Raw genomic sequence first — 21143 nt, forward strand, 5'->3', positions numbered from 1 at the left:
CGTCAAGACTGTATATTTGAATTTGCAGTGAAGTCTACAACACAAGATAAACGCAGCTAATTTATACAGCGCGCGACAAGCTGCTCCATATGATTTGGAAATCTGTGGTTATTTCCCAAGTCCTGAACAGTAAGTGGTAGTTTTTGCCCAGCAAATATTTATAGTTTCCGTTTTTTCAGTGAATCATGACTAGCCAGAAATGTAGACATTGCAACTATCAAGCTAGGAAAATAATGTTGTCTACCGTAGCAAAGTAACATAGCTAGCCAACTTTTAACTGCCATAAATGTTATTCATGTCATTATTAATGTTATCCATGTCATTATTAATAGGTTTTACATAATATCATTATTATTTGTACAACTTGTATTTTGAATATTGATTTTGCTTGTATTTATGTGATAGGAACTATCTGTACATTCTATGTTGTGTTGGGACGCTTTTAGTGGTGACAAGTTCCAGACATCGCGGTAAAGTAGCGGCGGTAAAGTTTAGTACTCTGAAAGATAAGTGAAATTAACGACGTGTTTATTTACAAGTATTCTTGTTTCTAAGTGGACCCATTTCCCTCTCAGTTGTGTGCAGCCAGCGAGGTATGTTCATTATGTTAATTATTTGTCGCGCATATTTACGTGCAAGGTTTCTGTAACGTGAACGCCAACTTGTTTTTTGTGCACGTGTTGAAATGTATTTAAACAGTTCGACGGTGGATTGATGACGGTGGAGAATTTAGTAGAAGAATAAATCCATCAGTAACCAGAACAGCGGCGTCGTGTATTTCCTGGAGGGAGTGATACAACTAGTTTCCCACATTTTGGGAAGCTAGCGTGATAACGTTAGCTTACTTGGCTAACTGGTTTGTTATGAAAGGTAGCTACTAGCCACACAGTATATTCAAAGATGTCATAGACTCAGACCTTTTTGGGAAAATGGGTAATGGTTGTTTATTCTGGCTTTGTTATGTTTTTGTGAAGCTCACACAGCCATATTCCATGATTTGAAAACAAGAATCGCAGCTTTAAAGGCACTATCTTTCAGTCCTTGCATTCACTGCTATGCTAAGCATCTGAGAGAAGATACATTTCCCCAGCCCCATCACTCAGTTTAAAAAACAAAGTGGCAGGTCCAGATTGTTGAAATTACAGATTGTGCCTTTGAACACAACCAGCTAATAACGTCCCACTCACTTCCCTGTTGGATCCTTAGTTCACTAACTCAACTCAAATCAAATCAAATGTTATTTGCCACATGCGCCGAATACAACAGGTGTAGACGTTACAGTGGACCACCCATACACAAAAAATGTATGCACGCATGACTGTAAGTCGCTTTGGATAAAAGTGTCTGCTAAATGGCATATTATATTATTTATTATTATAAATGCTTACTTAAAAGCCCTTAACCAACAATGCAATTTTTAAAGATTTTTTTTGTTTTTGAAAGTGTTAAGTAAAAAAAAAATAAAAGCAAACAACTAAAGAGCAGCAGTATAATAAAATAACAGTAGGGAGGCTATATACAGGGGGGTACCGGTGCAGAGTCAATGGACGGGGGCACCGGCTAGTCGAGGTAATTGAGGTAATATGTACATGTGGGTAGAGATAAAGTGACTATGCATAAATAATAGACAGAGTAGCAGCAGCGTAAAAGGGGGGGCAGTGCAAATAGTCCGGGTAGCAATGATTAGCTGTTCAGGAGTCTTATGGCTTGGGGGTAGAAGCTGCTGAGAATCCTTTTGGACCTAGACTTGGCGCTCCGGTACCGCTTGCCATGCGGTAGCAGAGAGAACAGTCTATGACTAGGGTGGCTGGAGTCTTTGACAATTTTGAGGGCCTTCCTCTGACACCGCCTGGTATAGAGGTCCTGGATGGCAGGAAGCTTGGCCCCAGTGATGTACTGGGCCGTACGCCCTACCCTCTGTAGTGCCTTGCGGTCGGAGGCCAAGCAGTTGCCATACCAGGCGGTGATGCAACCAGTCAGGATGCTCTCGATGGTGCAGCTGTCAAACTTTTTGAGGATCTGAGGACCCATGCCAAATCTTTCTGAACAGGGAGTACAGGAAGGGACTGAGCACGCACCCCTGAGGGGCCCCCGTGTTGAGGATCAGCGTGGCAGATGTGTTGTTACCTACCCTTACCACATTGGGACGGCCCGACAGGAAGTCCAGGATCCAGGGAGGTGTTTAGTCCCAGGATCCTTAGCTTAGTGATGAGCTTTGAGGGCACTATGGTGTTGAACGCTGAGCTGTAGTCAATGAACAGCATTCTCACGTAGGTGTTCCTCTTGTCCAGGTGGGAAAGGGCAGTGTGGAGTGCAATAGAGATTGCATCATCTGTGGATCTGTTGAGGTGGTATGCAAATTTGAGTGGGTCTAGGGTTTCTGGGATAATGGTGTTGATGTGAGCCATGACCCAGCCTTTCAAAGCACTTCATGGCTACAGACGTGAGTGCTATGGGGCAATAGTCATTTAGACAGATTATCTTAGTTTCCTTGGGCACAGGGACTATGGTGGTCTGCTTGAAAGATGTTGGTATTACAGACTCAGTCAGGGACACGTTGAAAATGTTGGTGAAGACACTTGCCAGTTGGTCAGCACATGCTCGGAGTAAACGTCCTGGTAATCCGTCTGTCCCTGCGGCCTTGTGAATGTTGACCTGCTTAAAAGTCTTACTCACATCGGTTACGGAGAGCGTGATCACATAGTCATCCGGAACAGCTGGTGCTCTCATGCATGCTTCAGTGTTGCTTGCCTCGAAGCGAGCATAGAAGTGATTTAGCTTGTCTGGTAGGCTTGTGTCACTGGGCAGCTCGCGGCTGTGCTTCCTTTTGTAGTCTGTAATAGTTTTCAAGCCCTGCCACATCCGACGAGTGTCAGAGCCGGTGTAGTACGATTCAATCTTAGTCCAGTATTGACTCTTTGCCTGTTTGATGGTTCGTCGGAGGGCATAGCAGGATTTCTTATAAGCGTCCGTGTTAGAGTCCCGCTCCTTGAAAGCGGCAGCTCTACCCTTTAGCTCAGTGCGGATGTTGCCTGTAATCCATGGCTTCCGGTTGGGGTATGTACGTATGGTCACTGTGGGGATGACTTCATCAATGCACTTATTGATGAAGCCAGTGACTGATGTGGTGTACTCCTCAATGCTATCTGAAGAATCCCGTAACATATTCCAGTCTGTGCTAGCAAAACAGTCCTGTAGCTTAGCATCTGCATCATCTGACCACTTTTTTATTAACCGAGTCACTGGTGCTTCCTGCTTTAGTTTTTGCTTATAAGCAGGAATCAGGAGGATAGAGTTATGGTCAGATTTGCCAAATTGAGGGCGAGGGAGAGCTTTGTATGCATCTCTGTGTGTGGAGTAAAGGTGGTCTAGAGTTTATTTCCGTCAGGTTGCACATTAAATATGCTGGTTGAAATTAGGTAGAACGGATTTAAGTTTCCCTGCATTAAAGTCCCCGGCCACTAGGAGCGCTGCCTCTGGATGAGCATTTTCCTGTTTACTTATGGCCTTATACAGCTCATTGAGTGCAATCTTAGTGCCAGCATCGGTTTGTGGTGGTAGATAGACAGCTACGAAAAATATAGATGAAAAGTCTCTTGGTAAATAGTGTGGTCTACAGCTTATCATAAGATACTCTACCTCAGGCGAGCAAAACCTCGAGACTTCCTTAGTTAGATTTTGTGCACCAACTGTTGTTTACTGTCTGATCCTCTTCGTTACATCTTCGTTACATTGATTTCAGGGTTCAAGATGACCACACTTAGCTTGCTCCTCGGGGCTGGTCCATTGCTGCTACTTGTCCTAAGCCCAGTACATGGATCAGACAACGCCGCCCTCCCATTGGTTCTCTGGCACGGAATGGGTAAGCACTTGAGATGCATAATACTACAACATCTTGTTTTCACATACAGCAATTGCATTTCTCAGTTTGGAAGAGTAGCAAAACAAGGAAGTGATGGCCACTTCCTATATTTGCCTGTGGCCCTTAGATAAGTCATGCTATGGCAGTTAGTGTATATGAAGAGTTTATTTCCAAAACTTTATATCAACCAATTTTTCACATTTGTGTTTTTTCATCAGAAATTATTGCTTATGGTTACCTTCATGTGTGTGTAAAATATGACTGTTCTCAGATTTTAGGTTAATACATTTTAGATGTGCATGAAAATTAGTTGTTTTTTGCAAAACGCTATATATCCATTGTTAAGCTGGAATGGAATGTTCGTATCCTGTATATTTGACATTGATATGTGGTTGTCTCACCTAGCTATCTTAAGATGAATGCACTTACTGTAAGTCTCTCTGGATAAGAGCATCTGCTAAATTACTAAAATGTCAAATATAAATGTTTTACGTACAGGCTCGTATTACTGTATTGAATAATAAATACAATTTATTTTTACATTTGACTGTGTAAAACCTAGCAGTACTACTTATTTCTCTGAGAGTGAGGCGGATATATAGCATTTAGCAAAAAACACAATTATTTGTCTCATCAAATGATAGATTTTAAACAAATACATGTCTGTCATTGAACAACACCATGCAATGATTAGATAGTGAAAAAACACACCAATCTCTTTCATAATTTCTTGAAACAATAAAAGCTAATTTACCAACAACTCTGAAAACTGATATACAGCGCCTTCGGAAAGTATTCAGACCCCTTCCCTTTTTCCACATTTTGTTACGTTACAGCCTTATTCTAAAATGGATTAAATAAATAAAAATCTCAGAAATCTACATACAATACCCCATAATGATAAACCGAAACAGTTTTTTAGAAATCTTTGCAAATGTATTACAAATAAAAAACAGAAATACCTTATTTACATAAGTATTCAGACCCTTTGCAATGAGACTCGAAATTGAGCTTAGGTGCATCCTGTTTCCATTGATCATCCTTGAGATGTTTCTACAACTTGATTGGAGTCCACCTGTGGTAAATTCAATTGATTGGACATGATTTGGAAAGGCACACACCTGTCTATATAAGGTCACACAGTTGACAGTGCATGTCAGAGCAAAAACCAAGCCATGAGGTCGAAGGAATTGTCCATAGAGCTCCGAGACAGGATTGTGTCGAGGCACAGATCTGGGGAAGGGTACCAACATATTTCTGGAGCATTGAAGGTTCCCAAGACTCTTCCTAGAGCTGGCCGCCAGGCCAAACTGAGCAATCGGGGGAGAAGGGCCTTGGTCAGGGAGGTGACCAAGAACCCGATGGTCACACTGACAGAGCTCTAGAGTTCCTCTGTGGAGATGGGAGAACCTTCCAGAAGGACAACCATCTCTGCAGCACTCCACCAATCAGGCCTTTATGGTAGAGTGGCCAGATGGAAGCCACCCCTCAGTAAAAGGCACATGACAGCCCACTTGGAGTTTGCCAAAAGGCACCTAACGACTCTCAGACCATGAGAAACAAGATTCTCTGGTCTGATGAAACCAAGATTGAACTCTTTGGCCTGAATGCCAAGCGTCATGTCTGGAGGAAACCTGGCACCATGCCTACGGTGAAGCATGGTGGTGGCAGCATCATGATGTGGGGATGTTTTTCAGCGGCAGGGACTGGGAGACTAGTCAGGATTGAAGCAAATATGAACGGAGCAAAGTATAGAGAGATCCTTGATGAAAACCTGGTCCAGATCGCTCCGGACCTCAGACTGGGGCGAAGGTTCATCTTCCAACAGGACAACGACCCTAAGCACACAGCCAAGACGACGCAGGAGTGGCTTCGGGACAAGTCTCTGAATGTCCTTGAGTGGCCCAGCCAGAGCCCGGACTTGAACCCGATCGAACATCTCTGGAGAGACCTGAAAATAGCTGTGCAGCAATGCTCCCCATCCAACCTGACAGAGCTTGAGAGGATCTGCAAAGAAGAATGGGAGAAACTCCCCAAATATAGGTGTGTCAAGCTTGTAGCGTCAAACCCAAGAACACTCCAGGCTGCAATTGCTGCCAAAGGTGCTTCAACAAAGTACTGAGTAAAGGGCTGAATACTTATGTAAATGTAATATTTCCGTTTTTTAATTTAGTAAATTAGCAAACATTTCTAAACCTGTTTTTGCTTTGTCATTATGGGGTATTGTGTGTAGATTGATGAGGGAAAAAAACATTTAAATCAATTTCAGAAAAAGGCTGTAATGTAACAAAATGTGGAAAAAGTCAAGAGGTCTGAATACTTTCTGAAGGCACTGTATAGCGTTTTGGAATAAACTCTTCATATAGAGACTCTGTGTTCTTGTTTCTGTTTGTACACAGGAGACAGCTGTTGCAACCCTCTCAGCATGGGCTCCATAAAGAAGATGATCGAGGAAACGATCCCTGGAATTGACGTCCTGTCACTGATGATTGGCAAGACTGTCAGTCAGGTACTTTCCAATCTCAGTGGTGGACAGCCATACCCTGTGGTGACCGGTGTGAATGCTTGCCTTTGCTCCATCCAAGCAGTAACACACCTGATTCTACTAATGAAAGCTTTGATTGAATTTAATTAGTAGAGTTAGGTGTATTACTGCAAGTAGCTTAGCGGTTAAGGGTGTTGGGCCAGTAGCCGAAAGGTTGCTGTTTCGAATCCCCGAGCTGGCAAGGTGGAAAAATCTGCCGTTCTGCCCTTGAGCAAGGCAGTTAACCCCGAACGATAACTGCTCCCTGGGCGCCGATGACGTCGATTAAGATTAAATGCGGAAGACACATTTCAAGAAACATTTCAGTTGAATGCATTCAGTTGGCCAACTGACTAGGTACAGCCCTTGCAGGCCAAAATCACTCACCCCTGACCTATCTTTTGAGATGTGGTGTTTCTCTGCTTGTCAACATTGTTACTGTCCCAACATGAACTTCCTTGCCTCATATCTACCCCTCAGGACACAGAGAATGGTTTCTTCATGGACGTCAATGAGCAGGTGTCCATGGTGTGCAGCCAGCTGGCTCAGGATCCCAAGCTGAAGGATGGCTACAATGCCATGGGCTTCTCTCAGGGAGGGCAGTTCCTGTAAGTAGTGTCTCTGGGCCCGTACTCACAAAGCCTCTCAGAATGCTTTTTGAATGTGTTTTTTTACATGAATGAGAGCTGCAGTATTTGCAGATTCCAGCCCAACACTTCCACACTTATTCAACCAATGTAGTTAAATCAGGTGTCTTAGAGCTGAGGTGGAACAAAAGCCTGCAGAAACTGCAGTCCTCAAGGACCGGAGTTGCCCATCCCTGGTAAGAGGATGAATGTACTTTATACACGAGACAAGAAGCTGTAATTCTCAGTTCTTCGCCTTTCCACCTCTTTTACCCACCAGGAGGGCAGTGGCGCAGCGCTGTCCATCTCCTCCAATGAAAACCCTGATCTCTGTTGGGGGACAACAACAAGGTAACGGCACCATGGCAACAGTGACATAACTTTTCAGCGCCATTGTCTTTCCTTCACTTCCTGACAGTTTTGTAATTATCCTATTCTCCACATTCGCAGGGGTGTATGGTCTCCCTAAATGCCCTGGAGCGAGCTCCCATATTTGTGACTGGTTTCGCAAGAAACTCAACTCAGGAGCCTACACCGATATCGTGCAAAAACAGTGAGTGTAGACTTTATTTACAAGTAAAAAACAGTGAGTGTAGACTTTATTTACAACTCATTCAGAGGGCAATTGTTATGTTTGAGACTAATCAGCAATACCTAGAGAAACAGTATGTTATGACATAGTTACTGTACGTTTTGAGAGGAGGTGCAAAGAATAGACAAAGAGAAAGTGCTTTGTGTATTGTGTGGTTGTTATCTAGTGACTCATTTGGAATCCTTGTGTCTTTATCAGCTTGGTGCAGGCACAGTACTGGCATGACCCACTGAACGACGAACTGTACAAAAAACACAGCCTCTTCCTGGCTGATATTAATCAGGAGCGGGTTAGTGTGGTGCTAGTATATATTTTCAGAATCAGATGTTGTTATTTGATTGTTCATACAGTGCTGTTTATATTCAATATTCTCCTGAGAACTCTCCATAACTGTATTTCAATTCCATTCAATTCATCTGCTGCATTTCACCCCACAGGTGGTGAACGAGACCTACAAGAAGAACCTCCAGCTGCTGGACAAGTTTGTGATGGTCAAGTTCTTGCAAGACAGTATTGTGGATCCAGTTGACACTGAGGTAAATACTGGACACAATGTGACAACCTGTCTTGATGTACTGTCCTCCTCCTACACTGTAATTACTGATGCTAATGGACAATATATATTTTGTATGCAATCTCTTTGTTATAGTGGTTTGGTTTTCTGAAAACGGGTCAGGCAAAAGAGACCGAAACCCTTCAGGAGAGTGTACTCTATAAAGAGGTAAAACCCCATAATGTTTACTCATCTTCAAACACAGACATGTACACTATATATACAAAAGTATGTGGACACCCCTTCAAATGGGTGGATTCGGCTATTTCAGCACACCCATTGCTGACAGGTGTATAAAATCGAGCACACAGCCATGCAATCACCATAGACAAACATTGGCAGTAGAATGGCCTTACTGAAGAGCTCAGTGACTTTCAACGTGGCACCGTCATAGGTTGCCACCTTTCCACCAAGTCAGTTTGTCAAATTTCTGCCCTGCTAGAGCTGCCCCGGTCAACTGTAAGTGCTATTATTGTGAAGTGGAAATGTCTAGGAGCAACAATGGCTCAGACGCGAAGTGGTAGGCCACACAAGCTCACAGAACGGGGCCACCGAGTGCTGAAGCACGTAGCGCGTAAAAATCGCCTGTCCTCGGTTGCAACACTCACTACCGAGTTCCAAACTGCCTCTGGAAGCAACGTCAGCACAATAACTGTTCGTCGGGAGCTTCATGAAATGGGTTTCCATGGCCGAGCAGCCGCACAAAAGCCTTAGATCACCATGCGCAATGCCAAGCGTCGGCTGGAGTGGTGTAAAGCTCGCCGCCATTGGCCTCTGGAGCAGTGGAAACGCGTTCTCTGGAGTGATGAATCACGCTTCACCATCTGGCAGTCCAATGGACGAATCTGGGTTTGGCAGATGCCAGGAGAACGCTACCTGCCCCAAAGCATAGTGCCAACTGTAAAGTTTGGTGGAGGAGGAATAATGGTCTGGGGCTGTTCTTCATGGTTCAGGCTAGGCCCCTTAGTTTCAGTGAAGGGAAATCAGCATAGAATGACATTGTAGACGATTCTGTACTTCCAACTTTGTGGCAACAGTTTGTGGAAGGCCCTTTCCTTTTTCAGCATGACAATACCCCATGCATAAAGCAAAGTCCATACAGAAATGATTTGTCGAGGTCAGTTAGGAAGAACTTGACTGGCCTGCACAGAGCCCTGACCTCAACCCCATCGAACACCTTTGGGATGAATTGGACTAATTGCCCAACATCAGTGCCCGACCTCACTAATGCTTGTGGCTGAATGGAAGCAAGTCCCCACAGCCATGTTCCAACATCTAGTAGAAAGCCTTCCCAGAAGAGTGGAGGCTGTTATAGCAGCAAAGGGGTGACCGACTCCATATTAATGCTCATGGTTTTGGAATGAGATGTTTGACAAGCAGGTGTCCACATACTTTTGGTCATGTTGTGTATTTTCATGTATTTGACTCATTGTAATGAATGTGATATTGTATTGATAAATGGAATCTGTTTTCAGGATCGTCTGGGACTGGCAGCAATGGAGGCAGCTGGAAAGCTGGATTTCCTGGGTACAGAAGGAGATCACCTCCAGTTCACCAGGCAGTGGTTCAAAGCCAAACTAGTGCCTTACCTGCGCTAAATACACCTAGCTACCTACGCTCTGTTGACATTCGAGTTGCACTGATCATTCCTATCATATCGATACCATCCTGTTTAATCTAATAATGCACCATTTCTTATGATTTTAAAAACCATGTTTTGCCCAGTTAACGTACTACCAGAGATGCATGGTGGTCTAATTGGGAGATATCCTTTAGTTAAAATTTGAGGATAATTTTTGTTTAGCACTAAAACTTAAAGGGTGGTGGGAGTTTTCCTTTGCAAGTAGTGTGTGTAATGGTAAATAACAGAACTAATGATATGTTAGGAAATCACTGGTTCTGAACTGGGCTAATTATTATCGTTAATGTCACCATTTACCCAGCTCTCCTTGTGAAAAATGGTCAACAATGACTCTTTGGGAAAATTTGCCAAATGTAAGGGCACATCATACAAATCCCCCCTCTTCATCCCATATTTAGCCTGCTCTTACTGTCCATGAAGCATGGAGAAATATCACCCACATTGTCCATTTCTTCAATAATCACACAACCATACTCTGAACAGACTCAAAAGACTACGACTTCTTATAATTATTTTATTGCAACTTTTGTCTTCCTCCAGTACTAATGAGCAAAATGTTGATTCTTGACCTAAATAAAGAGGTAAAAGAAACTCCACAGAGCATGACAACTACAACAGGATAACCACAGATGTAGTAGACTAGAGACAAGAGTGGATAGGTGGGTTGATGTGAAGGTGATGGAGACAGTGGGGTTAAGACAACTCTAGCATTAAAAAGCAATGTCTATACAGATCATTACAACAGTCCAATAATCATTCAGAGCTTAAGAGAGGCAACCCCAAACTTAGCCATTAATGATTCTTCAAGAGTACGTTAACGCCTCGTCTATCTCAAGAACCACTTTCACTTCCAGTTTGTGCCAAAGTGAAGTCACTCACCACATACTTCCATATCATTCTCCCTCTTTGCCACCGTTCACCTCCATATGTCTCAATAATATGGAATGTTCATTTTCAATGCTAAAGGGAATGTGCCATGTGTCTTGGGAATAAAACTTATATTTCAATATTTTTTTCATCATTTTGATTCAGTGGTATTTTTTTTTTTTAAGACAGTGATCCTGCACGTAACTTGTCATTTCACCGATTTAAGAGCGATGACAAATGTGTTATAGTTAATCAATCCCTATGAAATGTTAATAACATCGTCAAAGTCAGAAGTGATAGCATTGTCGTCTGTAAAGAGGGGTTGGTTGTACATGTGCTTCACGGCTGAATTGCATAAATGAAACTGAAACCTTGGACCCCTAAACACCTGCCCCCCCCTGACCAGAGGGGAAATGGAAACCCTATTAATGATTGGTTGAAGGAAACATAGCCTGATTGGCTTAGGATTTAAAACCAGAGAAGGTGTGATAAAAAGCCTTGCTCCCTCACGTTCCCTATTATGTTTATTTATCATTTGCTGGAATGTACAGATCAAATCAGAAATTATCCTGGTTGTTGGCAAACTCATTTGAATGCGCTCACTGGCCATGAGGATAACCAAATCGAATAACACGCTGCTCCCTGCAATTGGCTGAAGGAAAGCTCCAGATAAAGCAAGCAGTCCTCTCATTGGCTGAAGGAATAAACAGCTAAAGCTGCGATTGGCAGATAGGAAAAATATGGGTGAGGTTGGCATCTCAGTCTACTTTGTGGTTTGGTTAGCTGGTTGGTCGGTCGATCAGTCAGGTAGGCATTTGCAAAGGGGAGGCGGTTTCGAGCACTGCCCCTCTATCCAGCGATCTCTGTACAAGTGGTGACAAGCTTCTTGCCATCCCAGACAGTCTTGAACTGCTCAGGAACAGGGATCTCAGTCTAAGAGAGAGACAAAGGAGAAATGTTAGTTTATCATCACAAAATGTCCACATAACATGTATTATTATGTTGTCATATAATTGCATTTAATGCCACTAGACGCCCCAAATTCCCCCATAGATGTACTCACATAGTCTCCGTCTTTACCAGGTACCAGCACGTTCATCTCTGAGCTCTTGGCGCTGACGATCTCACACTCCAGCGAATCTTTGCTCAGGTACACGTGGCAACCGTCCGTCTTGTTGATGGAGATGGTGGGCACCTTGCCCAAGACCTGAACACACCAGAGACGGTTAAAGCTGCAATATGTAACTTTTTGGGCGACCCAACCAAATTCACATAAATGTGAGTTATATATCTGTCATTCTCATTGAAAGCAAGTCTAAGAAGCCGTAGATATGTTCTGTGTGCGCTATTTCTATGCTTCCTGTCCCCAAGTTTTGTTTTTGTGTCTTTTACTTTCGGTTTTGTACACTAGCGGTTTAGATGGTAAAATGATTCTCTACACTATACTTGCTCGTTTTGTCACAAACTGAAAACAATTAGAATTTTAGCAACCAGGAAATGGCAGAGTGATTTCTGCATAGTGCATCTTTAAGAGTGAATCAACTATGACTAAATCATCTGTTGGGTAATATGCAGTGGGAAAAAAACTGCCACAACAGTTTGGAAAACATGCAAAGTAATCTGTAAAATGTCACATCCACATAATCACATTGGACACTTTTAATATGTAAATGGTAATCAGACAAAAGCTGATATGATCTTCTGTTGTCACCGTTGTGTGATATCGCCATGTCATTGCCTTGGAATGACCAGGCCTTTTCACAGTGTCCATTTTCACATTAATCCATTTTAGAAATACACACCTGGACCTTGACGTCCCTGCAGTTGATAACCTCTATAATGCCCACAACGTCATCAAAGACCAGGCCCAGTTTCTTACAGTTGTCTGCAAGAAAGGAACCATATTAACAAATGCCCTTTGTTGACCTTTTACTTTAATTTGTCCACGCTCACACACAGGAACATGGGTCTGCCCTTACCTAAAGTGATGGAGTTTATCTTGCCCTTGATCTGCAGGGTGCTGTTGTTACACTTGAAGGCGTAGACCACCTGCTTGAGCTCTGTGTCGCTGATCACCAGGCCCTGGGCACCCTCCTGGTTTTCCTATAGGTCATCACAGAGGGAGAGCGGTTAGGGGTTAGAGAGAAAATACACTCCACCCCTGAAAACGCAATGGCTTGGGGCTGTCGTGATCCGTGCGTGCTAAACCGGTGCATTCAGTTCAGGGGCAAACCAACAGCCCACTTATCTGAAATGCGCATAACATGAGTTCACTGTAGTGGAAACTCTGCTTATATAGTAGATATTTGGATTGTACAAATATTTATAAACCACTGAGTTTACTATGAGCCATATAAGCCTTTAAAATTGGAAGCACCAAGTAAACCAAAAGGAGTCATGCACACCACTGTTTGGAAACTACCATGTTACCTAATGTTGCATGTGTTGGGAAATAGCTAATTCCTTAAAAATCTGGAAACAATGGACAGTTACTTTATGAAAAATGACCTATAATTAATTAAAATATGAGTCAAATACTTTTCCTTCCAAACAATGGTAATTAAGTATGTTTTAAAATCTTTTCGGTGTTGGAATGGTGTTGGCAACAGAATGGTGTGGGCGTATACCGTTCATTAAAAATATTAATGCGAGTATACCGCTGATTGGCCAGTTAAATCCTCTATGAGGAAATAGCAAGCATTTTTTTTAAAGGTTTGAAATACAAGATTTGGGGAGGGGGAGGGGTTTAAGTGTTTGTTCTCCAATTTATGCTTTGGCCACAAATACAAGTATAGGATGAGTCACCAACATTATTTGGGTATAAATTAACAGAATATGAACTTTTAAAAGTGAGATTTTCACTGGACAGTTACTTTAAGAGGCTGTGAAGAGAGAACATTGCCTATAGGAACCTTTTTCCTATAGGAGGAACTGACTGTCGGAGAAGCAGATGTGGTGTACTGATGAAGCGCTCCGGGCCTGTTTGTCAGACTGTCTTTGTTTCGCTCTGGCTGTACCATCGATGCCCCCTCTGCTGAAGCTACAGTGCTTTTCCAATCCAAACTGCCTCAACTCCCAGCCTTTCATCCAAAGCCAATCTACATCTCTATAAAAATTCATTGTTTTGCTTTTTATTCCCTTTGAGATTATTTTCTATAATGAAAAGCACTATACAAGTTACATTATTATTTGTATTGGAACCTTAAAAATAAAAATCTGCAACAGACTCTTACAACCGTATACCAGTGTAAACAACTTGACAAGGACCAATAGCTCACCACTTTCCACTTTTTGCCGTCAAGCTCCAGAACGGGGGGCAGCTTGCGAGAGGGGGCGGCAGTGGCGGCTGGCTTGGAAGAGGTGAAGGGCTTGGGCCCTGTGCGCACAGAACTGGTCTGGGTCCTCAGGTTGGGGTTCTTGTGAGTCATCTGGTCTTTGGACACGTGCTTCAGGCCTAGGGACAAAAAGTACAAAAGTTGGAGAGGGGGAACACAAATATTAACATTTTAGTCATTTACCAGATGCCATTATCCAGAGTAACATACAGTCAGTGAAAATATACAGTAAGATGGGTGAGACACATGGTGGTACTGTGCTGGTAGACAAGGAGAAATGCCCTTACATAATGGAAGGCCCTGGATAATGAATGGAAGGGTTGGGGTCAATTTGCTTCTCACATTGTATTATTTTCTTTATCCTTTATTTAACCAAGTAAGTCACATTGAGATTTACATCTTCTTCAAGTGATCCATGTATGTTTCAAAGTACTTCTTAATAAATTGAGCTTCTGATTCTTGAGAACTTTTGAGGATTCATTATTTGACACGTACCCTTGGTGATGTCAGCTCCCTTGTTGAGGGAAGCGAAGAGGGTGTTACGCGTGTCGGGTCCCTGGTCTCCGCCGCTGCCAGACGACCCGCTGAAGTCCATAGGAGGGGGAGGAGGGCCGGGGGGAGGAGGACCACCACCGGCACGGGGAGGGGGAGCTGCAGAGGCAGAGGCTACTGGACCCTGGGATGACAAAAAACACAGCACATTGGTTATACACATGACTAGACATGGTCATTTCCTGCTCTTAACAACTTGGTCTAATTCAATAACGTGCAATTGTTTGAACTGTAGATTGGAAAGGGCTGACGAGTAACCTACACATTGGTGGTTTTACCGTCACACTATCACACACATCCTTCTTGTTGCACATAAAACCAAAGACATTAGTTGAAAACGGAGTGTGATGTTTAGTACTGTGCTGATAGAAAAATCAAACAGAGCCCAGTCTGACGATTCCATATTCCGTATGACAGATCTTCATGCATGTTCGATAAACATAATTAGAGCGGTTCTATTCTGAACCGGTCCACTTTCCTAAATAAGCCCATGTCATTATTTTACTCCTACGGTAACTCACTTTTCCCTACCCCCAGCACTAAGTCTGTTAATGAGCCGCCGATAAAGCGTATCCCTCCTGTACTGACACGAGGAGTAAAGAGAGAGTAAAGTTAAAGGACTTACACTCTTGCTCCAGGTCAGTCCGGTGGTGTGGTGCTGTTTGATGTAGTTCTGAAGCTCAGTCCAGATAGACAGGTAGGCCTTCACCCAGTCCACATGCTTCTGGTCCCTGAGGAGTAGGACACAAGGCAATTGAGTTTAACACAACAGGAGAGAAACCAAAGGATGAAGAAAATATCCAGTGTCCAGTGTGGAGCTTAACTATATAGGGGACTTGGCAGTCAGAAAAAGGTTCAAGAACAACAGACAGCAGAGCAGATGGTCCTTACTTCTCCTTGTAGTCCTTGAGCACACGGTTGGTGTAGAACTGGGCAGCATCCTGCATCTCCTTCACATAGGGACCTGGCTTAGGAGCCTGGAAGAGAAATAACATTAGAACATTGCAGGAGAGTTCTTGCTCTTCAAACAGAGCTTGTGTGGACACAGCTGATGTGATGGCTTACAATGGTTTTTAGTGTTGCATCCACCGGCATACTAAAGTCTAGGTTTGCCTTTGTTCATTACAATGCAGCAGTTCTCATTAATATTCATTAATCAAAATGATAATCATAATTCCAGAGTTTCAACAATGATGCACTGTTGATAGAGGAACTTTGTTAAAATGTCACTGCCGAACAGTCTCAGACTTCTACAGAATGAAAGACGTGTTTGTTTCCGCCAATTACACACCGCCCACACACACACTGTGGTGGCAGTGTCAAGCCCCTCCTCTCCCTTCCCTCACCATGGCGACCCAGCCGAGGGCAGGCACGCTCTCGCTGACGGCCGAGAGGTGGTTGAAGAGGGGCGAGGAGCGGTTCTGCTCGCGGAACGTCTGCACCTGCTGGATCACTTTGGAGACGGGGGCCAGGAGAGTAGTCAAGGATGCCTATAGAGGGAAAATAACCATGACTTAAATCATAACATCCTAGAGATGCAAAGAAACGTATGTATTTGCACCTGATGACAAAATATTTTATCTTCTAAGCGCCAACCAGGGTGGAATAGCGTGAGTAAAAAGGCAATTAATTACATGAAATAATATGTGGCAAGAAAATGTAGGAAAACCATGCTATGGCATTGGAATCAGTTTACCCAATTGCTACACTGCTGATTCATTGCCAATACATTCGTTAATGAGACAACTACAGTATATATACTGTTCCGTTTATTTAAATAATGACTTATTCTGCTGAATACTATAATGTTGAGGGTCAAGGTGATTGCTGATGGATGAACCAACTCACATCAGTGGGCTTCTGGGAGCAGGAGGAGGTGACCAGGAGCTGTCTCTGACAGGAGAACGCCTGCTTCATCATGTCCGCCTGAGAGAGAGGGAGTGAGAGATGAGAAAAGGGCCAGGTTTGGTTAATTGTATCATACGCATCCACCAATAACAAACTTTTCCCTGTCGTGCAATTCAACTTACATGCTTCTGGACATCGCCCCCTATCTGCTGGCTGAGGGTCATGTACTGGGCAACTGCTCCGGTGACGATGCCATCATAGGCCTCCACGTAAGCTGCCACGACTTCAAGGAATGGGTGGCAATAGGGAGAAAAGTCAGCGATACCAATGTTCATGGGTTATGTTTGTTCTACTTGTGAGTCATGTTTAAATTTTACCTCCATTATCTAAACTGTGGAAGTTTCTTTAGCATTATTAGGACCAGGACTCAATTCTATCTCAGTCTTAAAATGATTTCTAGCATTCATGTTTGTATGACAGGAAAGGCTACAATATGGAAAATTCTAGGTTACCTCCAGAGCCTCCAGCAGAGCCACCTCCATCGCCCGACACGGCCTCCAGACGACCCACAGCCGCCTCCAGCCGCTGCACCAGACTTGCCAACTCTGCCATTCCTGGGGAGAGGAAAGGGGAAACATCAGCTGAGGGGTTCAGTGGTCACTGCTTGTTTACTATCAAAGTATCACTGTCAGCAAGTGGTTTTGACTGCAGAATGAGTTAGTGACAGGGAAATTCCCCCCCCCCCTTTTGGCTGCTCATTTAAAGTTTTCATTACATTAGTAGGCCTACTTGTCTCGGCATGTTAAGCCTATATCTTTTGTCATTCCATCAAGTCATTAAAAATAGGCCGCCTACTGCTATTTTGGCAATAGAATTTGAGATTGTGGCCATAGCTAAAACTGGACAGAAAACAACCAAAAGGGGGAAGACCATTTTTTACTTTAACCCAACTAGTGGTTAAAGAATGAGGACTGGAATGGATTTGGGGGACATGTCAAGACCCGCTGAGTACAGGTATGCAGGTAATAAGACTGGCCTTCCCTCCCTGTTATTGCCATTACGCAACCTTCCCCAATCCCTGGCCCATATTACATCAAAGCAACCACTCATAACTACACAGGCCTAGTGTACACTAAGGCTAATTGAACACAGCTAAATCTAGATTCTCAACAACAGTCCTCTGTGTTGACAAAGTGATAAGTGTTTTATCTTCTCTACGGTTGTGAAATGCCGTTGCAGGAGTACGCACACACACCCTAGAGGCTGACATTGCATTATAGAAACCGGATACCCTGTTCCTCTGAATGACTGCCTCAGGTACTGTCACCTGAATGGAAACACAAAGACCTCATCCCATTAATGACAGTGGATCCATGTCGCTCTATTCTCCTGGGATAATCCCCTCACCATTCACTTTCCCAGAGTAAAGTATTGCTTGTGACATAGGGCGGGGTATGCTAAATGCATATTGCTACCAAATTATTCAATGGCTTTTGATTTGGTTGGAGATGAACCTTTCAGCCTATATAATTCACAGCCTTGTTCATGTTTGAGAAACAAACATGTAGGCCCACTTGTTTTATGGAGAGCAATAAGAAACATCATTACATTAACCATTAAGAGACCAGAGAGCGACCTGTAATAAAATCTGCCATCTGGAAATGTTTCCCATCCAGTTACTTGCTTGTCAAATGTTTGTGGTGCCAAGCCGGGCAGAGATGCAGTCTTGCATCTTCATTTTAGATGTCAAGAACATTTTGCTGCCTCAGACACTAACTCATGCTTTGTAAATATGTTAAGAAAATTGGTTAGCTCTACTAGTAAGGTGCTAGGGGTCAAGCAGACAGGTCTGGAGGTCATTCACAAAAGCCTGCAAGGTACTGATGGACCCCAGACCTCTTTATAAGGAGTTTGAGCTACTACCCTCAGGGAGACGTTACAGGGCACCAAAGGAATAGAGCCAAACAACCCTTTGTCCCAGCAGCAGTAAGGCAGTCTCTGTTCAGCCATTACATTCCACTCCTGTCATTGGCCAAATAATGTTTCAACTACAAGTAGGACCAGTGGGCTGGCCTACAGCTAGAATTGTAGTTGACTGTTGTCTATAGTGTACATTAATTGCTCATGAACTGCACTTTTTCTACCTGTATATGTCCTTTGTCCATCTTTGATGTGTTTTTATGTATGCAGTCACAGCCAAAATTTCACCATGGGGATAGATATTTGTGCACACCCTGCCTATCCTTCTATAGGCCTGTGCTTGGAAGATTGGGTCCACCTGCCCTTGTATAGACTTAGTTCAACTTGTATTTTACTTCCTTGTTGCCATGTCAGTGCCATGACTCAACCTAGACCTGCTCCTGTGGTTATACCAGGGTGGGTCAACTTGTGTCGCTTACATGGATAGTTAGGAAATGGTGCTTAAAGTGCACTTGGAAAGTAGGAAGAAGTATGCTAATTGCGCACTGCAGCTAGGGGCGGCTGGAGGTCCTCCAAGTGCTGAGCACCGGGAAACTTTCCTGTCCAGGCAAAATACATCTGTTTTCCAAAGGCTGTGCATGTTTCAAGCGCGTTGTATTATTCAAGGGCCCTCTAAACGCATTGGCAATTACACATTATTTCAATTTTCAGCATGGATATCAGGACCTGTGAATGATGGATTGAAGTAGGTTAGCTACACATTTCGCCAACAGCCTCGGGGTAGACGTGCAGTAGAGCGCGCAGATGGTGCGTAAAGGGAAAAGGCGCATAGGCTCAGTCTGCTGTGTGTTCTAGTCTGGGATAAAAATAAAATCAGGTCATTTCTGCTTTAGTAAGGAGAAAAGTAGGGCAAATATACGCCGGCGTCTTGCGCCTGCCGGTATCCAGAGGAATACACAGTTTTGGGATGGTCAATGTTCCATCTAGCTATCATGGCTAGGTAGCTAGGGAAGCACTGCTAATCTTTGCAAGCCGATGATAATGATATTGGGAGTCGGCCGAGGTAGTTAGCTATAGCTAGCGTATGCTAGGGAGCTAGCTAGCAACAATGAAAAAGCTAACGTTAGCTGTAGCGTATTCATTATGCCAATTCTGTTGCAAAACGTTTCTTAAACGGAAGCAAACGGAACGAAACGGGGATGAACCTACCTGAATTTGACCAATATAAACTCTCGCTTTGTTTCGTTTGATTCTTAAACGGTAACGTAAACGGTTTATGTAATGAATACACCCCTTTACATGAAGAGTGTTGGTTAGCAAAGTTAACAACCACCACCACCACAGTTAACGATTTATTCAGGCAGCTAGAGTCCCGAACTCGACCAAAATACTAATGGGGCAAATACTCCCCCCTCCCTCTGTCTTTCGGCATTTCCTGTATTTTCTTACATACCCCTCCCTTGTTGCACTAGTCTGCAAAAATGAATAACTTCACATTTGGGTTGCGTCGCTTTAACATACATGAAATGCATCAAAATATTGCAATCATGGAATAATGTCTAGCTATTACAATTTCACATCAGGCAACAATCTACCTAGTATCACGCTAAATCATAACAAAAATGTCAGAGTGTTCAATGCAATGGAGTCGGAGGTGCATTATGACACGGACTAGTGTGCACCTATAAGACAATTTAGGAGGAGTAATATAAGGTAACATAGGCCCACAGAGTTACAAAAACCTAATCCTTACCTGCTAAATTGGACAAGCACTGATTAGGTCTTTAATCACCGTCAAATTTCTGTGGGTGCGTGCCGAGCTAGCAGACTGACTGCTCTGCCTATTCTTCCTGTATGAGTGTGGCAACTCCCAGCTGTCAGTGCGCGGCGTTTCCGCCCTTATTCGCGCAACCATTCCTTTCCCTTATAAGGAGAAGAGAGTGAAGATAAATGAAAGAGAACACAAAAACATCTTTCCTTCCTCTTCTTCAGAAATAAACATTTCCTCCCACTCTCTGGTCTCAGTTGCAATTCACAATATCTGTCATTGTTCCAAACACAGTATGGCCCGATGCCCTATCACTGTGATAAATTGCTCATGACATTATACTGTATATCAGCATCTGGTAGTAGGGTATGGAGGACTAAAAGTGCCACAATTAAATAAATAAATACACCATTAAATAATTACTTAAATGTGTCATTAATTAATTAAAATTAGAATTAAATACATAAATGTGTAATTAAATGTATCATTAATTAATTCAAATACCGATTCATTTTATGTAAAATACATATATAATTATTTCACTATTTACATTTACATTTCATGATCCTGCATTGCAGTGATTCATGAATTACTTAAAACTGTCAAACTGACCCATCAAAGTCAGTGGGCGGGGCTAACGCGAATCTAGTCTGATCCATTGCTTTGGTCTGAAGTAGAGTAGGCCAACCTGGATAGAGACAATGGAGGATCTCCGTGAACTTTCCAGGGAGTTGGTTAGAGACATTTTAAACTTAGCAGAGGATGTAGAAGCAGGACCTGCTGACCCAGAGCATGTAGCTAGTAAAGCAGAGGAACTTATTGAAGTTGTTGGAGTCATTTCCGCACTTTCCGACGAAAATATCGACCACAGAGTGATTGCAAATCTAGAAGAAGTTGTCCACCGCTTCTCTGGTACCAGGGCACTTCAGGCCCAACACACACAGGGACCGGGGCGTTTGGCGTTTGACATACCGAGTGCAGTTCTGGAGCATCAACTTCTTTGTGGAGTTCCCGCAGTTCAAATTGCAGCGATGTTCGGTGTGTCAAAGAGGAC

The 21143-nt window shown here is 43.3% G+C and overlaps 2 protein-coding genes across 3 annotated transcripts; one reads left to right on the plus strand and one right to left on the minus strand.

The window, feature by feature from the left end:
* Positions 1 to 28: 28 nt before the first annotated feature.
* On the plus strand, positions 29 to 10820 carry LOC121571501 (palmitoyl-protein thioesterase 1-like). 2 transcript variants are annotated; one of them, XM_041882994.2, is made up of 10 exons: positions 29 to 129; positions 3743 to 3862; positions 6262 to 6371; positions 6867 to 6994; positions 7293 to 7363; positions 7463 to 7565; positions 7803 to 7893; positions 8042 to 8140; positions 8254 to 8325; positions 9633 to 10820. In XM_041882994.2, the coding sequence occupies exons 1-10, from the start codon at positions 90 to 92 to the stop codon at positions 9753 to 9755; spliced, it is 957 nt and encodes a 318-aa protein (XP_041738928.1). In that variant the 5' UTR covers positions 29 to 89; the 3' UTR covers positions 9756 to 10820. The 2 variants fall into 2 exon arrangements, with proteins under 2 accessions (XP_041738928.1, XP_041738929.1); XM_041882995.2 differs by lacking the exon at positions 29 to 129 and adding an exon at positions 327 to 593.
* LOC121571500 (adenylyl cyclase-associated protein 1-like) lies at positions 10300 to 20185 on the minus strand. The gene is made up of 13 exons (XM_041882993.2): positions 20075 to 20185; positions 16914 to 17015; positions 16584 to 16684; positions 16402 to 16479; positions 15900 to 16043; positions 15445 to 15530; positions 15179 to 15284; positions 14497 to 14677; positions 13945 to 14120; positions 12646 to 12769; positions 12469 to 12551; positions 11730 to 11873; positions 10300 to 11599 (listed from the first exon to the last, which is right to left on the minus strand). The coding sequence occupies exons 2-13, from the start codon at positions 17011 to 17013 to the stop codon at positions 11516 to 11518; spliced, it is 1407 nt and encodes a 468-aa protein (XP_041738927.1). The 5' UTR covers positions 17014 to 17015; positions 20075 to 20185; the 3' UTR covers positions 10300 to 11515.
* Positions 20186 to 21143: the final 958 nt, after the last annotated feature.

The sequence above is a fragment of the Coregonus clupeaformis genome, chromosome 8, assembly GCF_020615455.1.
Source record: "Coregonus clupeaformis isolate EN_2021a chromosome 8, ASM2061545v1, whole genome shotgun sequence".
NCBI lineage: Eukaryota > Metazoa > Chordata > Actinopteri > Salmoniformes > Salmonidae > Coregonus > Coregonus clupeaformis.

Coding starts and splice junctions, on each gene's coding strand:
- LOC121571500 (XM_041882993.2), bottom strand. CDS start 17,013: ATGGCAGAGTTGGCAAGTCTGGTGCAGCGGCTGGAGGCGGCTGTGGGT. Junction 15,531..15,899: donor CCCTCGGCTGGGTCGCCATG/GTGAGGGAAGGG, acceptor TTTCTCTTCCAG/GCTCCTAAGCCAGGTCCCTA. Junction 14,678..15,178: donor GACTGACCTGGAGCAAGAGT/GTAAGTCCTTTA, acceptor TTGTCATCCCAG/GGTCCAGTAGCCTCTGCCTC.
- LOC121571501 (XM_041882994.2), top strand. CDS start 90: ATGATTTGGAAATCTGTGGTTATTTCCCAAGTCCTGAACA. Junction 3,863..6,261: donor GGTTCTCTGGCACGGAATGG/GTAAGCACTTGA, acceptor GTTTGTACACAG/GAGACAGCTGTTGCAACCCT. Junction 6,995..7,292: donor TCTCAGGGAGGGCAGTTCCT/GTAAGTAGTGTC, acceptor TTTACCCACCAG/GAGGGCAGTGGCGCAGCGCT.